At 42.7% G+C, this 24629-nt stretch overlaps 1 protein-coding gene across 1 annotated transcript; it reads left to right on the top strand.

Annotated features, from left to right (window-relative positions):
* Positions 1-477: 477 nt before the first annotated feature.
* On the top strand, positions 478-24201 carry LOC115144134 (protein shisa-6-like). Its single transcript, XM_029684896.2, has 6 exons — positions 478-512; positions 15248-15307; positions 16701-16721; positions 17880-18032; positions 21880-21983; positions 22118-24201. Exons 4-6 carry the CDS (start codon positions 17891-17893, stop codon positions 22976-22978), a joined length of 1107 nt encoding a protein of 368 aa, XP_029540756.2. The 5' UTR covers positions 478-512; positions 15248-15307; positions 16701-16721; positions 17880-17890; the 3' UTR covers positions 22979-24201.
* Positions 24202-24629: the final 428 nt, after the last annotated feature.

A 24629-nucleotide genomic window follows, 5' to 3' on the forward strand; every position in this document is an offset into this window, starting at 1 on the left:
CATTTCATCTCCCCCTTTCTACTCCTCTAGTATTGGATCTGTACCTTCTTTGCCATCCTTTTAACCTGCAGCCCTTCTTCTCTCGTAATTCCTCCAACCTTCATTCTGCCTCACATTTAATCTCGTTTATACGCGTATAACCTTCAATCTTTACCTCCTTTTACCTAATCTAGTAGCGTATTGTTCGGTCCGGTGTTAGCTGTATTTTACTTGGAGTGTGTGGCATAGCCTTTAGTAAGGGCTGATCAAATGTCCCGCATTCATTTCTACTTATGTGATCATATGAAGTGATCTGTACAATACCATGTCTTTATTTGATTGGCAAATGTGACATTTGAAAGAAAATATATAATATGTTCTGATGTTTCAGCTGTATTCTGTTGCTCTATCTGGCTCTCCTCTCTTGGTTTGATATGTTGTAAACTCTCTGTCCTCTCCACTACTTACTGTGCCTGGTTCCTTCTGTATTCTAGGTGAAAAGCATTGGCCCGTCCGCTCCCAAAGCCACCATGGTAGGAATGGCCGTTGTGTGTGGAATAGGTAAAGGTTGCTCCTAACCACTGATACACGGTCAGAGCTTATATCAACTTCCTAATAGTTAGGCTAGGATTGGGGCTAAGGTAATCTGATCCTATATCTGTGGTGAGCGGTGACTTTTACCTTGAGTGTTCTGTGTCTCTCCTTGACCTCTGTCTGACCTTTAACCTTTGACCTCTAGCTCCTGTCACTGTGTGTGGTGGATCATGTGTGACATCTGTTTGTGTACATTCGCTGCAGACCATCTAGATCAGTGTCGAGTCAATTGCAAAGATGAGGAGTTTATCTTGTCTTATTGAATTATCTCAAACATATTGTGAAACTTTTGAAAAAGCTAATTCCTTAATTAAAATCACCCACAGTGGATTTGCAAGGTCTATCAACCAAAGAGAAAATCTCAAGCACAACTAACCCATACTGGCACTTTCAGTGACCCCTGACCACAAAGTGGCAATCAAAAGATGAGCTATTGTGTAAAAAATATATATTTTTAAAGTACTATTAGTAGGCTATAAGATGATCTTAGTGGAAATGGAAATGAGAAAATCTCTTGATGATTTTCATTGCAGTTGACTTGACAAGTAAAGTGTTTTTTTATTCCATCTTGTTGTGCCTTAATAAGCCCAAGCTGTCCCATACTGTCTGTCTTTTCCTAACCTACTGTACCATCAGGCCTGTGTCAAAACAGTGTTTTCTCTCAAATACATTAAGTGTGCTTGGTTTAGCTCACCCAGCGCACTGGATTGGTATTGTTGGCACTTTCGGGACTATCTAATTGGTTCCACTAAACCAAGTGCAGCTTAAGTGTTTGAAGGGATAAACATACTATTTATACCCAGGTCCTAGCTACTGTACTATACCATGTATGTATGTATGTATGTATGTATGTATGTATGTATGTATGTATGTATGTATGTATGTATGTATGTATGTATGTATGTATGTATGTATGTATGTATGTATGTATGTATGTATGTATGTATGTATGTATGTATGTATGTATGTATGTATGTATGTATGTTTGTTTGTTTGTTTGTTTGTATGTGCTATGCTCCTGGACTCTTTCAGTCCCCTCAACATACCAAGAGGAGTTCTCTAGAGGTACGGATAAAGGCAGCTTTGAATGATGTTACTTCTTATTACTTAAAGAAGACATCAGATAAATCTGTGCTTATCCTTGCTAGCGACACTACAACCCTTCTCCTGTCCTCACAACCAACAGTCTGAAGGACTACGAGGGAGCTGGTATGTAAAAAATCATTTTCACAGAGAGAGATATTACTTTATTATACTGAACAAAAATATAAATGCAACATGTAAAGTGTTGGTCCTTGTTTCATGAGCTGAAATAAAAGATCCCAGAAATGTTCCATACTCACAAAAAGTTTATTTCTCTCAAATTTTGTGCACAAATTTGTTTATATCCTTGTTTGTGCGCCTTTCTCCTTTGCCAAGATAATCCATCCACCTGACAGGTGTGGCATATCAAGAAGCTGATTAAACAGCATGATCATTACACAGGTGGACCTTGTGCTGGGGACAATAAAAGGCTTCTCTAAAATGTGCAATTTTGTCACACAACACAATGCCATAGATGTCTCAAGTTTTGAGGGAGCTTGCAATTGGCATGCTGACTGCAGGAATGTCCACCAGAACAGCCACCCAGACAGCTGATGAAACCGAGGGCTATTTCTGTCAAAAGCCCTTTTTGTGGGGATAAACCCATTCTGATTAGCTGGACCTGGCTCCCAAGTGAGTGGCCTATGCTGAGCCTATGCTGCGCCCCTGCCCAGTCATGTGAAATCCATTCATTAGGGTCTAATACATTCAATGATATGAATTGCAACTCAGTAACTTCGTACGCATGTTGCGTTTATATTTTCTGATCAGTATAGTTCTAACGGAACAGTTGTGGTGTGAAAATATGAGGATGAGGTATTTTTTTCCATTTACTGAATCCTGACATATTGTCTATTCTTCTTGGTCCCATGTGATTTGAGGAGGCCAAGACATAGTGGTGAACATCATTATCTTCTGCGTTGTCTAGAGAGACTGTGAGGTCTCTCAAGGTCTCTATAAATGTCAGCGAAACTCTGGCCTCGGAGGTCTAGAATACAAGAAAAGAAAAAAAAGTCTTATAATGTGACAACACAGGGTCACTCTGGTAGATGATTGTTCAGCGTCCATCATATTGCTAAATGAACACACATTTGTCACCAGAGATTGGCATTTATAGCGGCAAGTGAGCCTTAAATGCCTTTGCGTTATTGAGAGAGATGAGACGCTGACAATGGAATGCTCGCTACCATTCTAAAACTGGCACTTACATTTCAGTTAATTAGCAGATGCTCTTAACCAGAGCGACTTACAGGACCAATAAAGGTTCAGTATCTTGCATATTTTTTACCTAGTCGGTCGGGGGATTCGAACCGGCAACCTTTCAGTTACTTGCCCAAAGCTCTTAACCGCTAGGCTACCTGCCACCTGTCATGTAAACATCTTCCCAGCCTGAAATAGTCCCCAATCGTTCTGACTGTAACGTCATGCTGTAAAATTTCTCCCAGTGTGAACATTTTACCATCGGGTTCTTGGTCACCTCCCTGACCAAGGCCCTTCTCCGCCGATTGCTCAGTTTGGGAAGCTCTAGGAAGAGTCTTGGTGGATCCAAACTTCTTTCATTTAAGAATGATGGAGGCCACTGTTCTTGGGGACCTTCAATGTTGCAGACACACCCTCTTCCCTCAGCCCTTAAATGAGGTGGATGCTTCTGATGACGTATCATGACGTATGATGAGTATACACTTGCTGGGAAAGAGGCGAGGGAGGAATGATTTTTAAATGGACCACCCTTGCCCGTAAATTCGTCACTCGTTCATCCTGCGATGATTGTGTTTTCAGCCACCGGTATCTTGTGGGTGCATTATATGTGCTACAGTCAATTATGATTGCATGTCTACTTTCATTAAATATATAATATATTGTTATAAACTGGGTGGTTCGAGCCCTGAATGTTGATTGGCTGACAGCCGTGGGATATCAGACCGTATTCCATGGGTATGACAAAACATTTATTTTTACTGCTTTAATTACATTTGTAACCAGTTTATAAAAGCAATAAGGTACCTTAGGGGATTGTGGTATATGGCCAATATACCACAGCTAAGGGCTATATCCAGGTACTCCGCATTGCGTCATGCATAAGAACAGTCCTTAGCTGTGGTATGCTGGCTATATACCTCCCCCCCTTGGGCCTTATTGCTTAAATATACACCTACTGTATGATAGCTAGCAATTTTTTTAGCTAAATAACATTAGCCGGCCTAGCTGGAACTTCTGAAGAAGGAAAATGTTTTATTTCTACAATTTCCGAAGCTAACCAAACAAAAGCATCATTACTTTTACGAGATGTGTTTGTGCATTAGTAGCACCATTTCTAACTTATTTACATTTGTTTTTTACTTACACTTGTATGCTGACTCCATCTTGACGTTGAGGTTTTATGTTTTGGCAGACTTTTCTTAGCGGATGTACAATCATCGCGAATTGAATTATGTGGTGTTTCAGGCCCCGAAGTGACCACAATTGTACACTCGCAAACTCCATTAAAAACGAGGGCTGAGGGGCTTACGTTGCAAACTTCCCTTGCTTGGCTAATCGTTTGGACCGACGACAAATATGGCCGCGGAGATTCCCCCAAGGGAATGAGGGTATGTGGACGAGGGTGTATCTTTAATGAGTTTGAAACGCAGCCCGGATGTTTCTCTCACACCCTTCCTCGACCTTGAACAACTGCTCTGTGGGCACGCACATTTGTTTCACACATCTGCCAATCAATGGTGGCCAGGAGTATTGAAGCTTGTTGAGGCGTGAGGTCAGCATATAAACACCCAGACTCGCGCGTCAATGTCCCGAGGGTTGATGTGAGGAGAGATCTTTTGCGATTACAAAGACGTTGGCACTACGGGAGGGTGTGAGAGAAACATCCACACAAGCTCAGCCATCCACGTAAAGAGACGCACGTGCAATTATTGAACTGGAAACATTTTCATGCTGGGAGAAGTTTTACAACATGACGTTACAATCACAACACAATCAGAACGATTGGGAACTATTTCACGCTGGGAGGATTTTTACATGACAACGGGCACTTCTTACTGTTATTCTGTCATGTGTTACTGGCATTCTAGAACAGGCTAATACTACTAGCCCTTCTATATCCTGTAGGCTACTGTATATGATTACCTCTTATAAACAAAATATGTTTGCCCCACTGACTTTAATTATCCCATCAGCTGGCATAGTCTTCTACCAGTTAATCCAGGTCAGGTTCTAAATGATTAGCCTATAGTCTATAAAAGTCTGGCTGTACTTAAGTCTAACACCCAGAGACTTAGGCACACTGAGTCTAAAATGAGTTGTATAGGTCTACATTTGGAGGCAGCAGCAGTAGATATAACTTCATAACCAGTATCGCTGGTGCCACAATTGGGTCAGAAATAAGCTGTTTCCACAGTTGGGATGAGGGGGAGGCAGAACGAGACAGAAGTTCCATCCATTGGTCAAATAAAGTCTCCCCGCCCGCCGTACTGAGTCAAGCTGGCAGTTAACATTTAGCGATTAAATGTTAACACTCTTTGTCAGTTGTTAAATGCCAAGTCCACAGTGGCTCTCAGCCCCATGGCGCGGCGAGGTGGAAAAGAGAGGGAGGAGAGGGGGCGAGAAGGGCAGGGTAGATGTGTTGGCAGTGTTTCGATGTCAACAAAGCCAATAGGATAGAGAGACCCCTGGTCTGACACCCTCTCGCACAGGCGCATGTACATACACACGTGTTTATTCAAATACTGAAAAATAAATGGAAGATGCATCTGTGAAAATGTCATTGCACATTATTTAAAACGAAAAGATCAGGCAGGGGTTGAGCAATTACACCAAATGTCATCCTATCATTTTCACTCATATTAAGTGAAATTGTATAGTCAGACAGTCAGGCAATTATGATACCCTTATGATAACCAAAATCATCCCAAAACTAAAATTTATAAGTGAAAGGGTTCAAATTGCCTGAGAATGTGGAAGTTGTTGCATGACTGTGTTTCCGAACGGTCTTTTGTATTGGGAGGAAAGGAGAAGAGTTGGCGTATACCAACTCTGCTACACCCCGAGGGGCTCTGGAGGGGATGTTAGGGACCCATCTCTGGGTTGGGTGGAGGAGAGAGAGGGGATAGGGGATAGATACACAGCTGCTCACCCTCTGCTCACTGATGACCTTGTTTGTTTTCTGTTTTTCTCTTTTCAAAGGGAACACTGATGACTGAGGGTTGGAGTGTTCTCATTACTGAGGTTTGGAGTGTCCTCATTACTGAGGTTTGGAGTGTTCTCATTACTGAGGGTTGGAGTGTTCTCATTACCTGGGGTTGGAGTGTTCTCATTACTGAGGTTTGGAGTGTCCTCATTACCGAGGGTTGGAGTGCTCTCATTACTGAGGGTTGGAGTGTTCTCATTACTGAGGGTTGGAGTGTTCTCATTACTGAGGGTTGGAGTGTTCTCATTACTGGGGGTTGGAGTGTTCTCATTACTGAAGGTTGGCGTGTCCTCATTACTGAAGGTTGGCGTGTCCTCATTACTGAAGGTTGGCGTGTTCTCATTACTGAAGGTTGGCGTGTCCTCATTACTGAAGTTTGGCGTGTCCTCATTACTGAAGGTTGGCGTGTCCTCATTACTGAAGGTTGCGTGTCCTCATTACTGGGGGTTGGAGTGTCCTCATTACTGAAGGTTGGCGTGTCCTCATTACTGAAGGTTGGCGTGTCCTCATTACTGGGGGTTGGAGTGTTCTCATTACAGAAGGTTGGCGTGTCCTCATTACTGAAGGTTGGCGTGTCCTCATTACTGGGGGTTGGAGTGTCCTCATTACTGAAGGTTGGAGTGTTCTCACAGGATGTCATTAACATTAATGGGAAGTTTAGAAGGATTCTTAAGCCCTGAGCTTTAACAATGTGCTCAGATTGCCGCATCCAGTTTGAAGGAGAGTCATGCTAAGATATTTATTGGTGGGCTATACATTACTAGGTGTTTATGCACCAATTGTGCCCTATTAGTTGGGTTAGCATTAGTGTTAAGGTGTTAACTTACCACTTATCTCCACTGACGTTACCCACCGTTTTATCACCACCACATTCCTGGATGTCATGATTTGTGTGATGGGATATGTTATGTCAGGATAGTGAGTCAGTGTTGAGCCATCTGGGTGTTAATATGCAGGCTCACATGTGCTGTATCAGGTGTGAAAATACTGATTAATATTAATATGATGCAATATGTGCCTACAGGAGGAAAAATACCTCACGGAACCACACAAGCCGGCATAAATCTGGGTTTATCATCTCATTTTGTTTGACTGGCAACAGACAAAGTGCACAGCTGCGTCATCAAGTTGCAGACAGACAAAATACCCATTTTATCAATTTAGATTGGAGACCTGGTTAACCTCTCAATCAGGAATAATCAATATACAGTGTAATTATATGCTCAGTCCCTGTGCTTATCTCCTTCTCTCCTTCTCATTCAGCTGGCAGAACCAATAACTGATACAGCTAATAGGCAGGCGTCTTTAAAATGACTCAAATCCAACATTATTTTGCCGTCCCTCCTTTAAAGGGGCCAATGCAGCCATTTTTATCTCAATATCAAAACATTTCTGGGTAACAATGAAGTACCTTACTGTGATTGTTTTCAATTGGTAAAATTGAAGCTTCCTAGCAAGAGCAATTTCTCAAGCAAGGGTTTTGCTAGGACTGTCTGGGAGTGGAGAGAGGAAAACTGGAAACTGGCTGTTACTGACAGAGAGGTTTGGAACTCTCTTTCTTACTGGTCTATTAATGTCACCAGGCAGGCCAAACTCCCACTAAAACAGGCTGAAATTTCAGGCGGTCTTTTCAAACAGCTCTTTACACTAAAAGGGCATTATCAACAGGTTCACAATTTCACAGTATTATTCCTACCTCACAGTTTGGAAATCATCTAAAACCCAGAAAAGTCATGTTTTTCACTACACTGGGTCTTTTACCTAACCCCAAGCAAGCTACATTCATAAACAAATTGCTTGGTTACATTTAATTTACATTTTGGTAGTTGTAGGAACATTCTCCAACTGGTTTGACATTGGGAATGTTCTAAAAACAACAACAACGTTCTTCTGTTGTAATTTCAGTATTTCAGCAAAAAAGTTTCCTACAGGTTCCCTCATGGTTCTATTTAAAGTCGTTCTAAAATTGTTCCCGAGAATGTTATAACTTTCCATAAAAAAAACACTTTATTAATCAATCAATCAATCAAATGTATTTATAAAGCCCTTTTTACATCAGCCGATGTCACAAAGTGCTGAACAGAAACCCAACCTAAATCCCCAAACAGCAAGCAATGCAGACGTAGAAGCACGGTGGCTTGGAAAAACTCCCTCTCTAGGAAGAAACCTAGAGATGAACCAGGCTCTGAGGGGTGGCCAGTCCTCTTCTGGCTGGACTGGCCACCAGTGTAGGACTGGTGGCCAGTCCAGCCAGTCTTGCACTCGTGGAAGAGATTATAACAGTACATGGCCAAGATGTTCTAAAGTTCATAGATGACCAGCAGGGTCAGATAATAATAATCACAGTGGTTGTAGAGGGTGCAACAAGTCAGCACCTCAGGAGTAAATGTCAGTTGGCTTTTCATAGCCGATCATTCAGAGTTAGAAACAGCAGGTGCGGTAGAGAGAGTCCAAAAACAGCAGGTCCGGGACAAGGTATCACATCCAGTGAACAGGTCAGGGTTCCATAGCAGCAGGCAGAACAGTTAAAACTGGAGCAGTAGCAGGACCAGGTGGACTGGGACAGCAAGGAGTCATCAGGCCAGGTAGTCCTGAGGCATGGTCCTAGGACTTAGGTCCTCCGAGAGAAAGAGCGAGAATTAGAGGGAGCATACTTAAATTCACACAGGACACCGGATAAGACAGGAGAAATACTCCAGATATAACAGACTGAACCTAGCCCCCTAACACATAAACTATTGCAGCATAAATACTGGGGTCAGGAGACACTGTGGTCCTGTCTGGCGATACCCTGAGACGGGTGCAAACAGGCAGGATATAACCCCACCCACTTTGCCAAAGCACAGCCCCCACACCACTAGAGGGATATCTTACTACCCGGAGACAAGGCCGAGTAAAGCCCACGAAGATCTCCCACAGGGCACAAACCCGGGGGGTGGGGGAGACGCCAACACGGACAGAAAGATCACGTCAGTGACTCAACCCACTCAAATGACGCACCCCTCCTAGGGACGGCATGGAAGAGCACCAGTAAGCCAGTGACTCAGCCCCTGTAATAGGGTTAGAGGCAGAGAATCCCAGTGGAGAGTGGAGAGAGGGGAACCGGCCAGGCAGAGACAGCAAGTGTGGTTCGTTGCCTTTCCATTCATCTTCACACCCCTGGGCCAGACTACACTTAATCATAGGACCTACTGAAGAGATGAGTCTTCAATAAAGCCTTAAAGGTTGAGACCGAGTCTGCGTCTCTCACATGGATAGGCAGACCATTCCATAAAAATGTTGCTCTATAGGAAAAAGCCCTGCCTCCAGCTGTTTGCTTAGAAATTCTAGGGACAGTAAGGAGGCCTGCGTCTTGTGACGTAGGTATGTACGGCAGGACCAAATCGGAAAGATAAGTAGGAGCAATCCCAAGTAATGCTTTGTAGGTTAGCAGTAAAACCTTGAAATCATCAGGAAGCCAGTATAGAGAGGCTAGCACTGGAGTAATATGATCACATTTTTTGGTTCTAGTCAAGATTCTAGCAACCATGTTAAGCACTAACGGAAGTTTATTTAGTGCTTTATCTGGGTAGCCAGAAAGTAGAGCATTGCAGTAGCCTAATCGAGAAGTGACAAAAGCATGGATTAATTGTCCTACATAATTGGACAGAAAGTTTCTGATTTTTGCAATGTTACGAAGATGGAAAAATCTGTCCTTGAAATATTCTTGATATGTTTGTCAAAAGAGAGATCAGGGTCCAGAGTAACGCGAGATCCATCACAGTTTTATTTCAGATGACTGTACAACCATCAAGATTAATTGTCATATCCAACAGAAGATCCATTTGTTTCTTGGGACCTAGAACTAGCATCTCTGTTTTGAGTTTAAATGTAAAACATTTGCCGCCATCCACTTCATAATGTCTGAAACACAGGCTTCCAGGGAGGGCAATTTTGGGGCTTCACCGTGTTTCATCAAAATGTACAGCTGTGTATCGTCAGAATAGCAGTGAAAGTTAACATTGTTTCCGAATGACATCACCAAAAGGTAAAATATATAGTGAAAACAAGTGGTCCTTAAACGGAACCTTGAGGAACACCGACATTTACAGTTGATTTGTCAGAGGACAAACCATCCACAGAGATAAACTGATACCTTTCCGACAGATAATATCTAAACCAGGCAAGAACTTGTCCGTGTAGACCAATTTGGGTTTCAAATCTCTCCAAAAGAATGTGCACAAGGACAGATGCAGAGCCTTGGTCTGACACCATTTAAAGGTAATTTACCACCTTCACGAGTGCGGTCTAGGTGCTATGATGGGGTCTAAAACCAGACGGAAGTGTTTCGTATACATTGTTTGTCTTCAGGAAGGCAGTGAGTCGCTGCACAACAGCTTATAATTTTTTGGGGAGGAATTTGAGATTTTATATATGCAGATAGTTTTAAAAATAGTTTCTGGGTCAAGGGTTGGCTTTTTCAAGAGAGGCTTTATTACTGCCCCTTTTAGTGAGTTTAGTACACATCCGGTGGATAGGGAACTGTTTATTATGCTCAACATAGGAGGGCCAAGCACAGGAAGCAGCTCTTTCAGTAGTTTAGTTGGGATAGGGTGCAGTATGCAGCTTGAAGGTTTAGAGGCCAAGACTATTTTCATCAAAGTGTCAAGAGATATGATATAGTATTAAACAACTTGAGTGTCTCCCTTGATCCTAGATCCTGGCAGTGTTGTGCAGACTCAGGACAACTGAGCTTTGGAGAAATATGCAGATTTAAAGAGGAGTACGTAATTCTAATTATCATGACCTTCTCGTCAAAGAGGTTCATGACTTTATCACTGCTGAAGTGAAAGCCATCCTCTCTTGGGGAATGCTGCTTTTTAGTTAGCTTTGCGACAGTATCGAAAATAAATGTTGGATTGTTCTTTTTCTCCTCAATTAAGTTGGAAAAATAGCGTGATCGAGCAGCAGTGAGGGTTCTTCGATACAGCAAGACAGTCGAAATACTTCCAGTTTGGTGTGGCGCCAAAACAGTTCCAATTTTCTGGAAGCTTGCTTCAGGGCTTGGGTATTTTCTGTATACCAGGGAGCTAGTTTCTTATGTCAAATGTTTTTTGTTTTTAGGGGTGCGACTGCATCTAGGGTATTACGCAAGGTTAAATTTAGTTCCTCAGTTAGGTGGTTAACCGATTTTTGCACTCTGACGTCCTTGGGTAGGTGGAGGGAGTCTGGAAGGGCATCTAGGAATCTTTGGGTTGTCCGAGAATTTATAGCACAGCTTTTGATAATCCTTGGTTGGGGTTTGAGCAGATTATTTGTTGCGATTGCAGACGTAATAAAATGGTGGTCCGTTAGTCCAGGATTATGAGGAAAAACATTAAGATCCACAATATTTATTCCACTGGATAAAACTAGGTCCAGAGTATGACTGTGGCAGTGAGTAGGTCCGGAAACATGTTGGACAAAACCCATTGAGTCCATGATGGCTCTGAGAGCCTTTTGGAGTGGGTCTGTGGACTTTTCCATGTGAATATTAAAGTCACCAAAGATTTGAATATTATCTAGTCTGATAGGAATTCAGGGAACTCAGTGAGGAATGCTGTATATGGCCCAGGAGACCTGTAAACAGTAGCTATAAAAAGTGATTGAGTAGGCTACATAGATTTCATGACTAGAAGCTCAAAAGGCAAAATGCAATCTTTTTTTTTTGTAAATTGAAATATGCTATCGTAAATGTTAGCAACACCTCCGCGGGATGCGCGGGGATATGGTCACTAGTGTAACCAGGAAGTGGGGGCCTAATTTAGCACAGTAAAATCACCGGGCTTAAGCCATGTTTCAGTCAGCCCAATCACATCAAGATTATTATCAGTGATTAGTTAATTGACTATAACTGCCTTGGAAGTGAGGGATCTAACATTAAGTAGCCCTATTTTGAGATGTGAGACATCACAATCTCTTTCAATAATGAAAGGAATGGAGGAGGTCTTTATTCCAGTGAGATTGCTAAGGCAAACACCACCATGTTAAGTTTTGCCCAACCTAGATCGAGGCGCAGACACTCCTCTGCATTCCAGGCTTGGTCCTGTTCGTGGGTAAGTAACATTCAGAGACCATTCTAATAATGTTATTAAAAACAAACATTCCTTTCTTAGAATGATGAGAACACTTTCCATAAAAACCACAAGAAAACTTTAGTAATAATGTTATTTAAAAACATATACATTCCGTTCTCAGCATCAACAAAACTCTCTCTATCCTAAGTGTGTTCAGGTGTGTTGGCCGCGCCCACTAATTGGCCACACCTGATCTTAATGAGTGCTTGTTTCCTTTGAAATGGGGTCTGTTTGAATATACTCAAATGAACAGCTTTGTATGTGTAAAAAAAACATGGCACGCTGGCTCCATCCTGGTGGCGCAGTGGACTAATTCCGTGGATAGAGAACAGAAGATTATAGGTTTGAATCCCAAAGATGACTTGTCACAATAAAACATAAATGTGTTTGCATGATTAATGCCTGAGGAAATACATGTTCATGGTTCCTATCTGTGCTTGGAATAAGCTAGCAGTGGTATTAAGTCCTATTGAAACATTCAGTGAAGGAAGTTATTCAAAAGAACATCATTTCCAGTCTCAGAGCCTTTAGAAAACCTCCTAGGAAAACTTTCAAGGAACCAGACAAACACGTTCTCTGAACCTCCCTGCCACCTAAAAATAAGTGTTCCCAGAACAGGCTAAATGTTCACTTCTGTCCTCAGAATGTAAAAAAAAAAAAGAATCAATTTTACTGGTATGACTTTGTTCCCACAACCAATGTGAAACCAAAAAATATAAGTTTCCACAACTTTCAAGGAACCAATGTGCTTGCTGTGGTGTGTGTGTGTGTGTTGCCTCTCTCTAACACAACTAATTGGTCCCCCGATTACAGCGGGATCATTGAACTGGTCCTTCTTCCTTCTTAATTAGGGCCCAGTGCAGTGCAGGGGCTCTTAACTCAGCAAAACTTCTCTCTGTCTACACTTTCTCTATGGGGAGCTCTGCAGTACTGGCTCTCTCTATTTCTCTATGGAGGTCTCAGTGCTTTCTCTATGGGGAGCTCTGCAGTACTGGCTCTCTCTATTTCTCTATGGAGGTCTCAGTGCTTTCTCTATGGGGAGCTCTGCAGTACTGGCTCTCTCTATTTCTCTATGGAGGTCTCAGTGCTTTCTCTATCTGGGCACTGACAGTGTGGGGCCAAGCCTGAAGTTCAAAGGTGTGATTGGGGTGTCAGCACTGTGTGTGGATACAAAAGTGAATGGAAAGTGTTTTGGTTTTACAGCTATGGCACAATGTAATTAAAATGGAGATCACAGTGCATGTGTGTGCGTGTGTGTGTTCTTTAAGTCTGATGCTTTTCAAGAACATTAAATACATTCATATATTCAGTAAACCCTGCCCTCACGTCTGTGACTTCACTTTGTCTGCAAACAGTCTCTCTCTCCACAAACCAAACCCTGCCCTCACGTCTGTGACTTCACTTTGTCTGCAAACAGTCTCTCTCTCCACAAACCAAATCCTGCCCTCACGTCTGTGACTTCACTTTGTCTGCAAACAGTCTCTCTCTCCACAAACCAAATCCTGCCCTCACGTCTGTGACTTCACTTTGTCTGCAAACAGTCTCTCTCTCCACAAACCAAACCCTGCCCTCACGTCTGTGACTTCACTTTGTCTGCAAACAGTCTCTCTCTCCAGAAACCAAACTTTTTTATAGAAATAAAATACGCACATACACGCCCACCTACTCTGATGACACATTCTATCTTCCTATAACAAATATTAAAACTCATGATGTGAGAACGAGGGTCATCTATCCCCTCTCAGCACTGTGACTGCTAATGCATGACTAAACAGGCACAACAGCACACAGCCAAATGAATGTGTCTCAACGGTGGCGGCACTCGGTCGGCGGTGTGTCTTCCATCTATCTACAGTATCGTTGCTTTTTCACCTGGATCACACACACACACACACACACACACACACACACACACACACACACACACACACACACACACACACACACACACACACACAACACACACACACACACACACACACACACACACACACACACACACACACACACACACACAGGTATAAAGTACTTAAGTATAAATACTTTCAATTATTACTTAAGTCGTTTTTTGGGGTATCTGTACTTTACTATTTATATTTTGTACAACCTTTACTTCTACTTCACTACATTCTTAAAGAAAATAATGTTGTTTTCACTCCATACATTTTCCCTGCTTGGCAAGACAGGAAAATTGTCCAATTCACGCACTCATCCCTGGTCATCCCTACTGCCTCTGATCTGGCGGACTCTAAACAACTAAACAACCATACATTGTTTGATGTCTTGAGTGTTGGAGTGTGGCCCTGGCTTTTGAAATGGTTTATACTTTTACATTTACTTTTGATACTTAAGTCTTTTTTTAAACCAAATACTTTTAGACTTTTACTCATGTACTCATGTTCTATTAAGGTATCTTTCCTTTTACTGAAGTAGTGCTTTTTCCACCACTGCACTCACACGCACACACACACACACACACACACACACACACACACACACACACACACACTAGCTGCCATTCATCACCTGACTCAATACAATGGGATCTTTAAAGGGACCATCTCTCTGCCATCTCATTTCAGCCCAAAACAGTCCACATGGTCTGGATGGACAGTTGGTTAAGTGACAGGGGCTTGTGCCGAGGGGTGCAATGCTACAGCATGTTCATCCAAGCGCTCTCACCTTCACTGTCATCCCAAAACGTCTGAATCCAAGGATCATAATATCACAAAGAACGGTCCAACTCAAATGAGATGTTCAGATATATTGCTATTTTTATTATGGTGTCTTTTTCATTTTCAGTAATGCAATTTTTTTGAAAGAACAAGGGCACTCATGTCCCATGTCAGTGTGTATGTGAATAACACATGCTCAGTGTACATGCAGCTCTTCTTCTGCACATTCTCCTCAATGATCCCAGAGTCTCCACCTCTCCATCCCGCCCGGTTTTTCACCTCGCGCCCCTATTTTACCTGCCCTTCCTCTCCTTACTGTTTTCTCTCCTTACTGTTTTCTCTCCATCTTGCTTCACCATGATATCCATGTCATTGGCTGGAATATGTTAAAGGGATTCTCTATGTCTGAATCTACGTTTGTCCGATGTTTAAAAAAAAAAAATATTATTAAGATTGATTTAAATTTTTGAAGTGTGAAAACATCTGACCAGCTTTTATTTCGTGATGAACCATCCCTTTAATGATGCCAATTCTAGCTCTCTGCTTGTATTAACCATGTCATTACTTTTGATCAGATACGATATCTGATATGTTATCTCATGCACATTGAATGATCCTCTCCATTGCTCTTTTCACAGGTACCCATCAGCAAAACTACAACCATGTGGTTCTAGGTAGCCCGACACGCACCCAGAATGGTAAGGACAGCGAACAGCACTAGCATCCAGATACAGGGTTATGTTCCAATACCCACTCTAGCATAGGCTACTACTTAGAATTCATGCCCAGTACATTACTTAGTGTGGATGCTGAATCAGAGCCACACAGTTATTTGTAGAAAGATAAATGTCACTAAATCACTTTTTTTTTCCCCAAACCAGGCCATTCTCTCAAAGTAATGTAGCCCAGATTTGGGGAATTAACTTTGAAACACTCTTTTGACGCAAATATATGCTACCACTGATCCCAACCTACTCTTCAATTTCTCTTATTGAAAATTAACATTCTCTTATTGAAAATATATCTTTTTTATTAAAGATAGAATCACAGAAGTGTCATATTTCATCATCATGACCATGTATTCTTTTGAACGGAGCGAATAAAAACAAATAAATGTCTATCACCTTACTAAAAGGAAATGCGATTGGCTGTGCATCAAGTGAACCTCCTTTTAAGGTCACAGTGTCCCGGCTATAGTGTTCGACCATCGTACACGTTCCTCCTCTGTCATTAGAAGATGGAGTGCTATTACTGTAACCCCTGCTCTCTGTGAGGAAATCACCCCCAGCTTCATTACATTTACAGATTTTATTCTGCCAATGTTCTCTATTCATTCACAAGAGCTGGGTTCAGGGGGATAGAGGCTGATGAATAGATAGGAGGAAGAGTGCTGGTTGCATAAGGACAAAGGGTGAGGCGAGGATAAAGAAGAATGAAAAGGAGAGAAAATACAATTTCTTTGTGTTTGTTTAACATTGGATTGGCCTCTCTGGCTGATGTTCAGTGTCTGCTCAACCCTGTGTAGAAGCCTTCCCCTCCAATGCTTCCCCTACGTCTTAAGGAGATTCTGTAGTCGTAACGCATCTGCTCCTGTGTGTTAACTCAATGTGTGTTCCATTACACACTGCTAAACCAGACGAGTGTTCCACAAATGAAATACCCCTGAATTCTATGGGAAACATGAGAAATCCATTCTGACAACACTTCGAACGAACACGCTTTGATCACAAGCCACATAAACAGGGCTTGGTATGCCCGTGTTCTGTGTTGCTCCGATAAGGCTGGTCTATGTAGCTAGTGCAACCTATGCTATCCTCTGTGTGTGAAGCAACTGCTGACCTTCTGTCAATTAAAGAGGGTATACAAAATTGCTCTTTGTACATATGAGGTGCATTATTACTATATCTAAAGGCACATTAGATTTTGGTCTGTTCCGAATACATAAAAATGATATACGTCGTTGGTTTATTCCAGAGGTAATTGCTGGACTGATGGCATTGAATGAGGTGTGTGTTGGTTGGGTTGGTCTGAATGCTGTTTCACACCATCAACATGTTTCTGAACTGTTTGTTTTCCACTTGGGTGGGGTAGCTCACCGATCATTGAGGCGGGGTAAGTCACACACACACACATGCACACACACATAAACCCACATTTAACTAACACACACACCCTTCCATTCACCGCCACACCCTTACACACACTCACCAACCCTTAGCCTTTGTACCTTCCCCTGTCCACATAGTCCGTGGTGTGGCTGTACTGTGCGTGGTGATTTAGCAGTGACGTGTGTTTCTGGTTATGGAGGTAGCTAACAGCATGCCACAGTGTGAGTCTATTTTCCCTGTGTGGAGAGTGTATTGCAGACACTTCTTTCACAGCTGGGTCTCTCTCCTCCCAAATCTCACCCCCCACAGTTCTCTCCGGACCCCTGCTGTCATCTGTCCTTTTCAAACTTCTCTTTCTTTCTCTTCAACTCTCCCCCCTCTTCAACTCTCTCCTGCAGCAGTCACCCATCCCTCTATTTTTATCTGGCCGCTGGAGCCTGGACTTGAGCCGCACCCTGCTGCCCACTGCTCTGCGTGACAGACTCACAGCCAGAAGGGGAGAGAGAGATGGGGAGAGGGATGCAGAGAGGGAGGGAAAAGAGAGTAGTCAGAGGGAGAGAGAGCGGGAGCTAGGAGATAGTAGGAGAGAGAGGAGCAAGATAGAGCGAGGGGAGTTTGAGACGAAAAGGGCAAAGAGAGAGAGAAATAGAGGGAGAGAGGGGCCAGAGTCCCAGTATGCCCCTCTCTCGCTCTGGCATCACATCGCATCAGGCTGATGAGCGGGTTGCTGCCCTGTCCTAACCCTCTCCCCACCCCACTCCCCATCCCTCTCCCCACCCCACCCCACTCCCCATCCTCCTCAGATCACAGCACACAAACTGTCACAATCAGGGTCACTCTGAAGCAGACATCCGTTGTTTGATGTGGTGTTGTTATTGGTCCGTTGTCATCTCCTCCGTGCCAAACAATCCCACAGTGCCTAGTGACCGCCTCCTTCAACCCACGTCCCCTAACCCCCCTCTCCTTTCAGCCCACCCCCCACCTCCCAGACTCCACCAAACGCTCTCTGAACAAGTGCCTGTCAGATGAACACCTCCCTTCACTCCCCTCCCTCCCTTCCTCAGCAGCTGTGCTCTACCAGCGTTGCCTTTGTTCTGACTCCGGGTATGTTTTAGGAAGCCTGCCCATTTCCCATCTTGTTTGTTTTGCTGTGTCTCCCCAGAGAACACTAGGATGAGTGGCATCCTGACCTCGCAGACGGAGCCATACGACCTGTCCTCCTCGCGCTCCTTCCAGAGCCTGTCCCACCTGCCGCCCACCTACGAGGCCGCCGTCAAGGCCGACCTCAACAGATACTCCTCCCTCAAGAGACTGAGTAGGTCCTCGCCACAGCATAGTCCAGCGTTAGCAGAAACGCTGAAAGAGCTCCCACTGCCTCGCTGAATGACCTGCATGTTAAAAACTCTAATGCCTAAGTTAATGCCTACTCTGGCATGTTAAAAACTCTAATGCATAAGTTAATGCCTACTCTGGCATGTTAAAAACTCTAATGCATATGTTAATGCCTACTCTGGCATGTTAAAAACTCTAATGCATAAGTTAATGCCTACTCTGGCATGTTAAAAACTAATGCATAAGTTAATGCCTACTCTGGCATGTTAAAAACTCTAATGCATAAGTTAATGCCTACTCTGGCATGTTAATAACTCTAATGCATAAGTTAATGCCTACTCTGGCATGTTAAAAACTCTAATGCATAAGTTAATGCCTACTCTGGCATGTTAAAAACTCTAATGCATAAGTTAATGCCTACTCTGGCATGTTAAAAACTCTAATGCATAAGTTAATGCCTACTCTGGCATGTTAATAACTCTAATGCATAAGTTAATGCCTACTCTGGCATGTTAATAACTCTAATGCATAAGTTAATGCCTACTCTGGCATGTTAATAACTCTAATGCATAAGTTAATGCCTACTCTGGCATGTTAAGTTAAACTCTGGCATGTTAATAACTCTAATGCATAAGTTAATGCCTACTCTGCCATGTTAAAAACTCTAATGCATAAGTTAATGCCTACTCTGGCATGTTAAAAACTCTAATGCATAAGTTAATGCCTACTCTGCCATGTTAAAAACTCTAATGCATAAGTTAATGCCTACTCTGGCATGTTAAAAACTCTAATGCATAAGTTAATGCCTACTCTGGCATGTTAAAAACTCTAATGCATAAGTTAATGCCTACTCTGCCATGTTAAAAACTCTAATGCATAAGTTAATGCCTACTCTGGCATGTTAAAAACTCTAATGCATAAGTTAATGCCTACTCTGGCATGTTAAAAACTCTAATGCATAAGTTAATGCCTACTCTGCCATGTTAAAAAGTCTACACTCGACTCGTTACGTTTATGAAGGATTATACCACACGCCCCTTAAAATGTAGTGATGGGATACGTCAAAATGAAAGGCTAGATTCTCATTTTCTGAAAGGGTCCTAATATTCAGTGTATCAGCATTCACAACCTTTCCAGAATGTGCTGACTCTTGAAGGCATAAACAGAGTGCCTGGATGAGAGGGGACAGACAATTACAAATACACACATCAAACATGCCCCTCCATAACTTCATCAAAACCACACCTCACTGGTATTCCATTCCAATACACCACACAGTCACTCTCTCTCTTTAAAGATGTCTCTTTAGAAAAGCAGCAGCCACCATTTCTCAGTGTGAGCATTTAACCACATTAAGCTCTGTGCTGTGCTCTAGTTGCAGCTCTGTATTGATTCAGTGTACTACGCTGGGGTTCATCTCATCATATTGAGCAGAACACAAATATTCCTTAAGGCTTGTGTAATTGCATCATGGCTGTCCTACTTACATTTGAGTAATTTAGCAGATGCTCTTGTCTGGAGGGACCTACAGTAGGGAGTGCATACATTTGAACACTAGTCCCCCATGGGAATTGAACCCACAACCTTAACATTGCAAGCACCATGCTCTACCAACTGAGCCACATGGGACTAAAGGGAGAGATCTGAATCGATTGTAGTCTACAATTCAAAGTCGGTGTGTCTAAAGTCGGTGCTGTTACACACACACGCACACACACACGCACACACACACGCACACACACACACACACACACACACACACGCACACACGCACTCACACTGAATCAAATACGAGATCTATTCAACCAAAAAAAGCACCTATTGAGTTTACAGGGTCTAATGGGCAGACTTGAAATCCATAAAATGTATTCCAAAGTGAAGGATCTGATCCCATCAGTGCTTGCTATCTCTAGAGTGGGTCAAAATCGCTATACATGTGCCTGTCTCAGGTGTCTCCTGTGCTTGTTATTGTCTAATAGATATTGGACTGCATATTGATTGGAAGATGCTATGTCATTGCATGGGAAATGTCAGTGCTTGGGAAATCGTCTTAATAAGTAATGTTACAAAATGCATGGTGAATGTTGTTGCCATGTTAAAAACCTAACACTGTCCTCAGGCAGTGCCAGCCCAGCCTGACTGTCTTTATCTGCTTCCAAAGCAAATCATTTGCAGCAGCAAATAGCCAAAAGGCATCTTTCTACTGATAGATCATGTAGGATAGAGCCAGAGGCGAGATAGAGACGCATTTCCTTTATTGGAATAATGAAATGGCAAATCTCAGCATCTACTAATACATGTAAATTGATGTATAAATTGAAAGTAAAGCGTACAGTGTGTCTCTGCAAACACGTTCATTCCTTTTTCAGATGATTTTTTTTCAGCCTGAACTGGCCTTGCCTTCTTCCCCATAGGGAATTCAAATGCATAGTACATGTTTCTCAAATCTATTCATCTATTAGAATTAATGATGACATCTTACTTTTATTTGCTCTTTTATTCATTAAGGAGATGTATATTTCACTGATTTAGGCAAATTTATTTAATAACACACATAATTTTCATGCCAATTAAAAGCCTATACAGTATATATATATATATATATATATATATATGTATATTTTTGTTATTCATCTGGTAATTCGCATTAGCCAATCCCCTTTTAGCGCCCTGTCATAATTGACATTTGTGTGAAAGGACTGATCAGCCTGAGGTGTATTAGAAGCCTTGTGTCCATCATTTATACAGCTGGATCTATTCTACAATGGTGTATTATTGTTCTCTGGATTCTGGAGAGGTGTTTTATTTTTCAATTTATGAATAATGAATATTATTAACGGATTCATGTTATGAAAGTTCATCTCCATCTGACTTTAGCAGTAAAACGTTCAAAGCCAAAGTGAAAAGGAACAGACTCAGAGGAAGACAGATGTCTTTTTGGGTGTGAACTTCAAAGGTTTCCATTTTTTATATATATATATATATATATATATATATATAAATATATATCATCTCTGCCGCAGCTTTACTTAGTCATGGGCGGCAGGTAGATAGGAACCGTAAAGTCTCTGTTTTCGGATACTGGAGTCAAGAATCTGTCGATGTGTTTTTGAGCAAGTTATTTAACCCTAATTTGCACCAGGGGCGACGTACTACTATGTCTGACCCTGTAAAACAACACATTTCACTGCACCTATCTGGTGTATGTGACCATGAAACATATATTCTTTACATCTTAGTTTGACAGGATGTTTGTATGTGAGCATGTGTGTACTGTACATCTGTGTGTGTGTGTGTGTGTGTGGCGCACGAGATTGTGTGTGTCTGAATATGTCAAATCCGTACGTATGACTAATGGTTGATGCATGGTTCCCAGTGAGTCTCCTTTATAACACATACAAGGTGTGAGGGTGTGATATCACACATCCTGCCAAGACAATCTGGAGACATGCACATATCTCTAGACCTGTTCTTGGACACAACCCATATCCATGTTCGATTTGTTAATACATGAACGTGCAGATGAATTTTCATCCATGTTACGTGATCCTGCGTCTTTTCAAATAGCCTTTGTGTATGACGTTTTTGTGTGGTGTATGCAGTATGACACTGTTTGTTAACGCAACCTTTGGAAAGTCCACAGCCAGAAACGCCGGTAAAATCACAGATGGGGCCAGGATTGTCGTATTCTCGGAGCACCCTTCAGACCCGCTATTCAATCTCCTTTACTTCCCTTTTCTCTCTTTCCCTCCTACTCTCTCTCTCTACCTTCTCCCTCCCTCTTTCTCTCTCCTAATCCACCTCTTCTGTCTCCCTCTGTCTCTCCACAGCGGATAAAGACGTCGACGACTACTACACCCGCAAGCGTCACCTCCCTGACCTGGCAGCCAGAAGCACCCTGCCCTTACACGTCATCAAAATGAACCAGGAACAAGTACTGCATCTACATATTTGTATAAATCTGCATTTTGTTATGCAGTGGTGCCTGTTCAGAGCATGCATTTACAAAAGTCCCAAGCCATTGAATATATCAAGAGTTGACTATATCTTCATCCATTCCTCCAACAGCAGCAGCAGCAGCAGCTCCAGAGCCAGCCCCCCCAGCCCCAGGTGACCCAGGCCCCACCCCAGCAGCCCCAGGCCCAGCAGGCCCCCAGGAGACAGAGGCCTCCCCGAGTCCAAAGGGCCATGTCTCAGGACCGGGTTCTGTCCCCACACCGAGGCCCCCAGGAAGACTATAGCATCTCCTACGGGATGGGGATGACCGAGCATGGAGGACGAATCCTGTCTGATGAGCAGCTACTGTCTGCTGAGAGGCTGAGGTCTCAGGAACGCCTGCTTCCTCAGGACCGCTTGATGTCCCAGGAACGGCTGTACTCCAAGGACCGCATGTACTCCAAAGACAGGCTGTTACAATCGCAAGACCACATGTACCCTAAAGACCGCCACTTCTCCCAAGACCGCCTCTACTCGCAAGACCGCTTGTACTCCCAAGACCGCCTGCTATCTCAGGATCCTCTGATCTCACCGGACAAAATGATGATGTCGCTAAAGCGTGGTGTAGTTGGCAGCGTGTCCGGCGGTTTCCGGGGAAACAACGACAAGTCGATGTCGCACGCCATCTCGCACCCGGACGTGTTCATGCCCACGACGCCACTCATGGACCGCTACAAGATGACCAAAATGCACTCCCATCCCAGTGCCTCGAACAACGCAGGAGTGGCAGGCGGAGCAGGACCAGGACCTGGACAAGGGGCCCACTCCAACACTCTAGCCATGAACCACACGACTAATAAGAGGCAGCAGTTTGCCTCTAGAAGGACCCACACTGTGGAGCAGCTCCACTACATCCCCCAACACCACCACCAACAGCAACAGCAGCAGCAGCAGCACTATCGCACAGGCAGCAAGACCGAAGTGACTGTTTAACGCTGGCTAGCACGCTAACGGCTAGCTTGGGAGTGACGCAACGGGTAATGCTAACTCGCTAACAGCTAATCGTTAGTATGGGAAGGATTATGTTTGTGTGGGGAAAGGGATGGGAAGAGACTGACTGTTTGTAAGGTGGGACATGACACTCTGTAGCTTAGTTTCCTGCTAAGTCAATCAAAAGATAATACCCTCATCTCTTTGCCTTTCCAGACATCACCAGAACCAAGTACTGTATTGTAATAGACTGGAGTTCTTCTGTAGACACAAACTCCATAAAGACTGACTCCAGATAAACATGGCTCAGCTGTGGTAGTGTGCTGTGAAATTGGCAAACTACTCTACTGTTATTCCTGTTATGCCCTAAGCACCAGCTCCCCCATATGAGGGGACATTGATTATATGAGAATACCGAGGCTCAGGCAGCCTTTCTGTCCAACCGTCCAACACAAATCTCTTCTTCTTTGAACTTCTACCGCAACTCTAAAGGGCTTTGCATGGTAAAACACAAGGACTGATCCAATCGATGTCTCCAAGACAAGTGTTGTTGAAAGACACGACAAGACAACCACGGGTGATGAAACCGGGACGGCCCTGTAACAACTTTATAAATATATAAATATAAACTACCGTTTGTAACGCCAGTCTTACGCATAGCTGTAGTGAGATCTAGAAATAAATCAAAACTAACGTTACTAGCACTTTTATTGGTGCCTCAGTCTGAGACAAGTGTTCCATTTTTACAAAATGGAGAATTGGTTTTAGTGGGTTTAAAAAGCACAATCAATTAATGAGATACTCTGTTTCTGTTCTTTCTTTCATAAATTTGTTCGGTGATGGCTAGCTCATAGATGATTGTAAATAAGCTATAATTCTAGAGGCAGTATTATGGACCAGTCCATACTGGTTGGCTTTTGTATTAGACTGTCTAATGTTTTCAGTAGATTCTGAACAAGTTATAAACCACCACCGTTTCGTGATCAGTTCAGACTAGAAAACCCACTTAACCAAGTATTTGACAGGATAAATGAATACTATAATGTGTGTCTTTTCAACTATGTTTGTAGAATGAGAAGTGAACGAATGTGTTGATAAAAAATATACCACTGTTCATATTTGGATGTAAACTGTGTTCTATTGACTAATATGAGAAGTTGAAAAACATGGTGATGGATTATATGCTTGTTGCAGTAGGGTCAAATAAACCATCCATATTTTTTTAAACAGACAATACTCTTCTGTAATGACTATATTTGTGCTCTGTTTGTTGATGTGTATGAAAAAGAGCATATGTCAATCATATCATTTTACGTTGGTACAGCTGACCAGCATGACCAATCAATACCTGCAAGGGGCTTGAAAGGGCTGAGTGAGAGCTGAAGGTGGGGTTTTCGTACACTTACACATGAGAACGTTTAGAAAACGGTAGCATTTCCTTTGCCTGTACATATTCAAGCAATTGATCATCTCATAGAATAACCAAAATGTGAAAATACATGAAAATACATAATCTCATTAGTTAAAGAGAACACAAATTAGAGGTGGGATTCATTTTTTCCCATGACACAGTGATCTTGTTTTTCTCAGGGGTGGTCACACCTATCCCTATCATAATCAAATCAAATGTTATTGGTCGCAAACACCTATTTAG

Source organism: Oncorhynchus nerka, linkage group LG16, assembly GCF_034236695.1.
Source record: "Oncorhynchus nerka isolate Pitt River linkage group LG16, Oner_Uvic_2.0, whole genome shotgun sequence".
Taxonomy (NCBI): Eukaryota; Metazoa; Chordata; class Actinopteri; order Salmoniformes; family Salmonidae; genus Oncorhynchus; species Oncorhynchus nerka.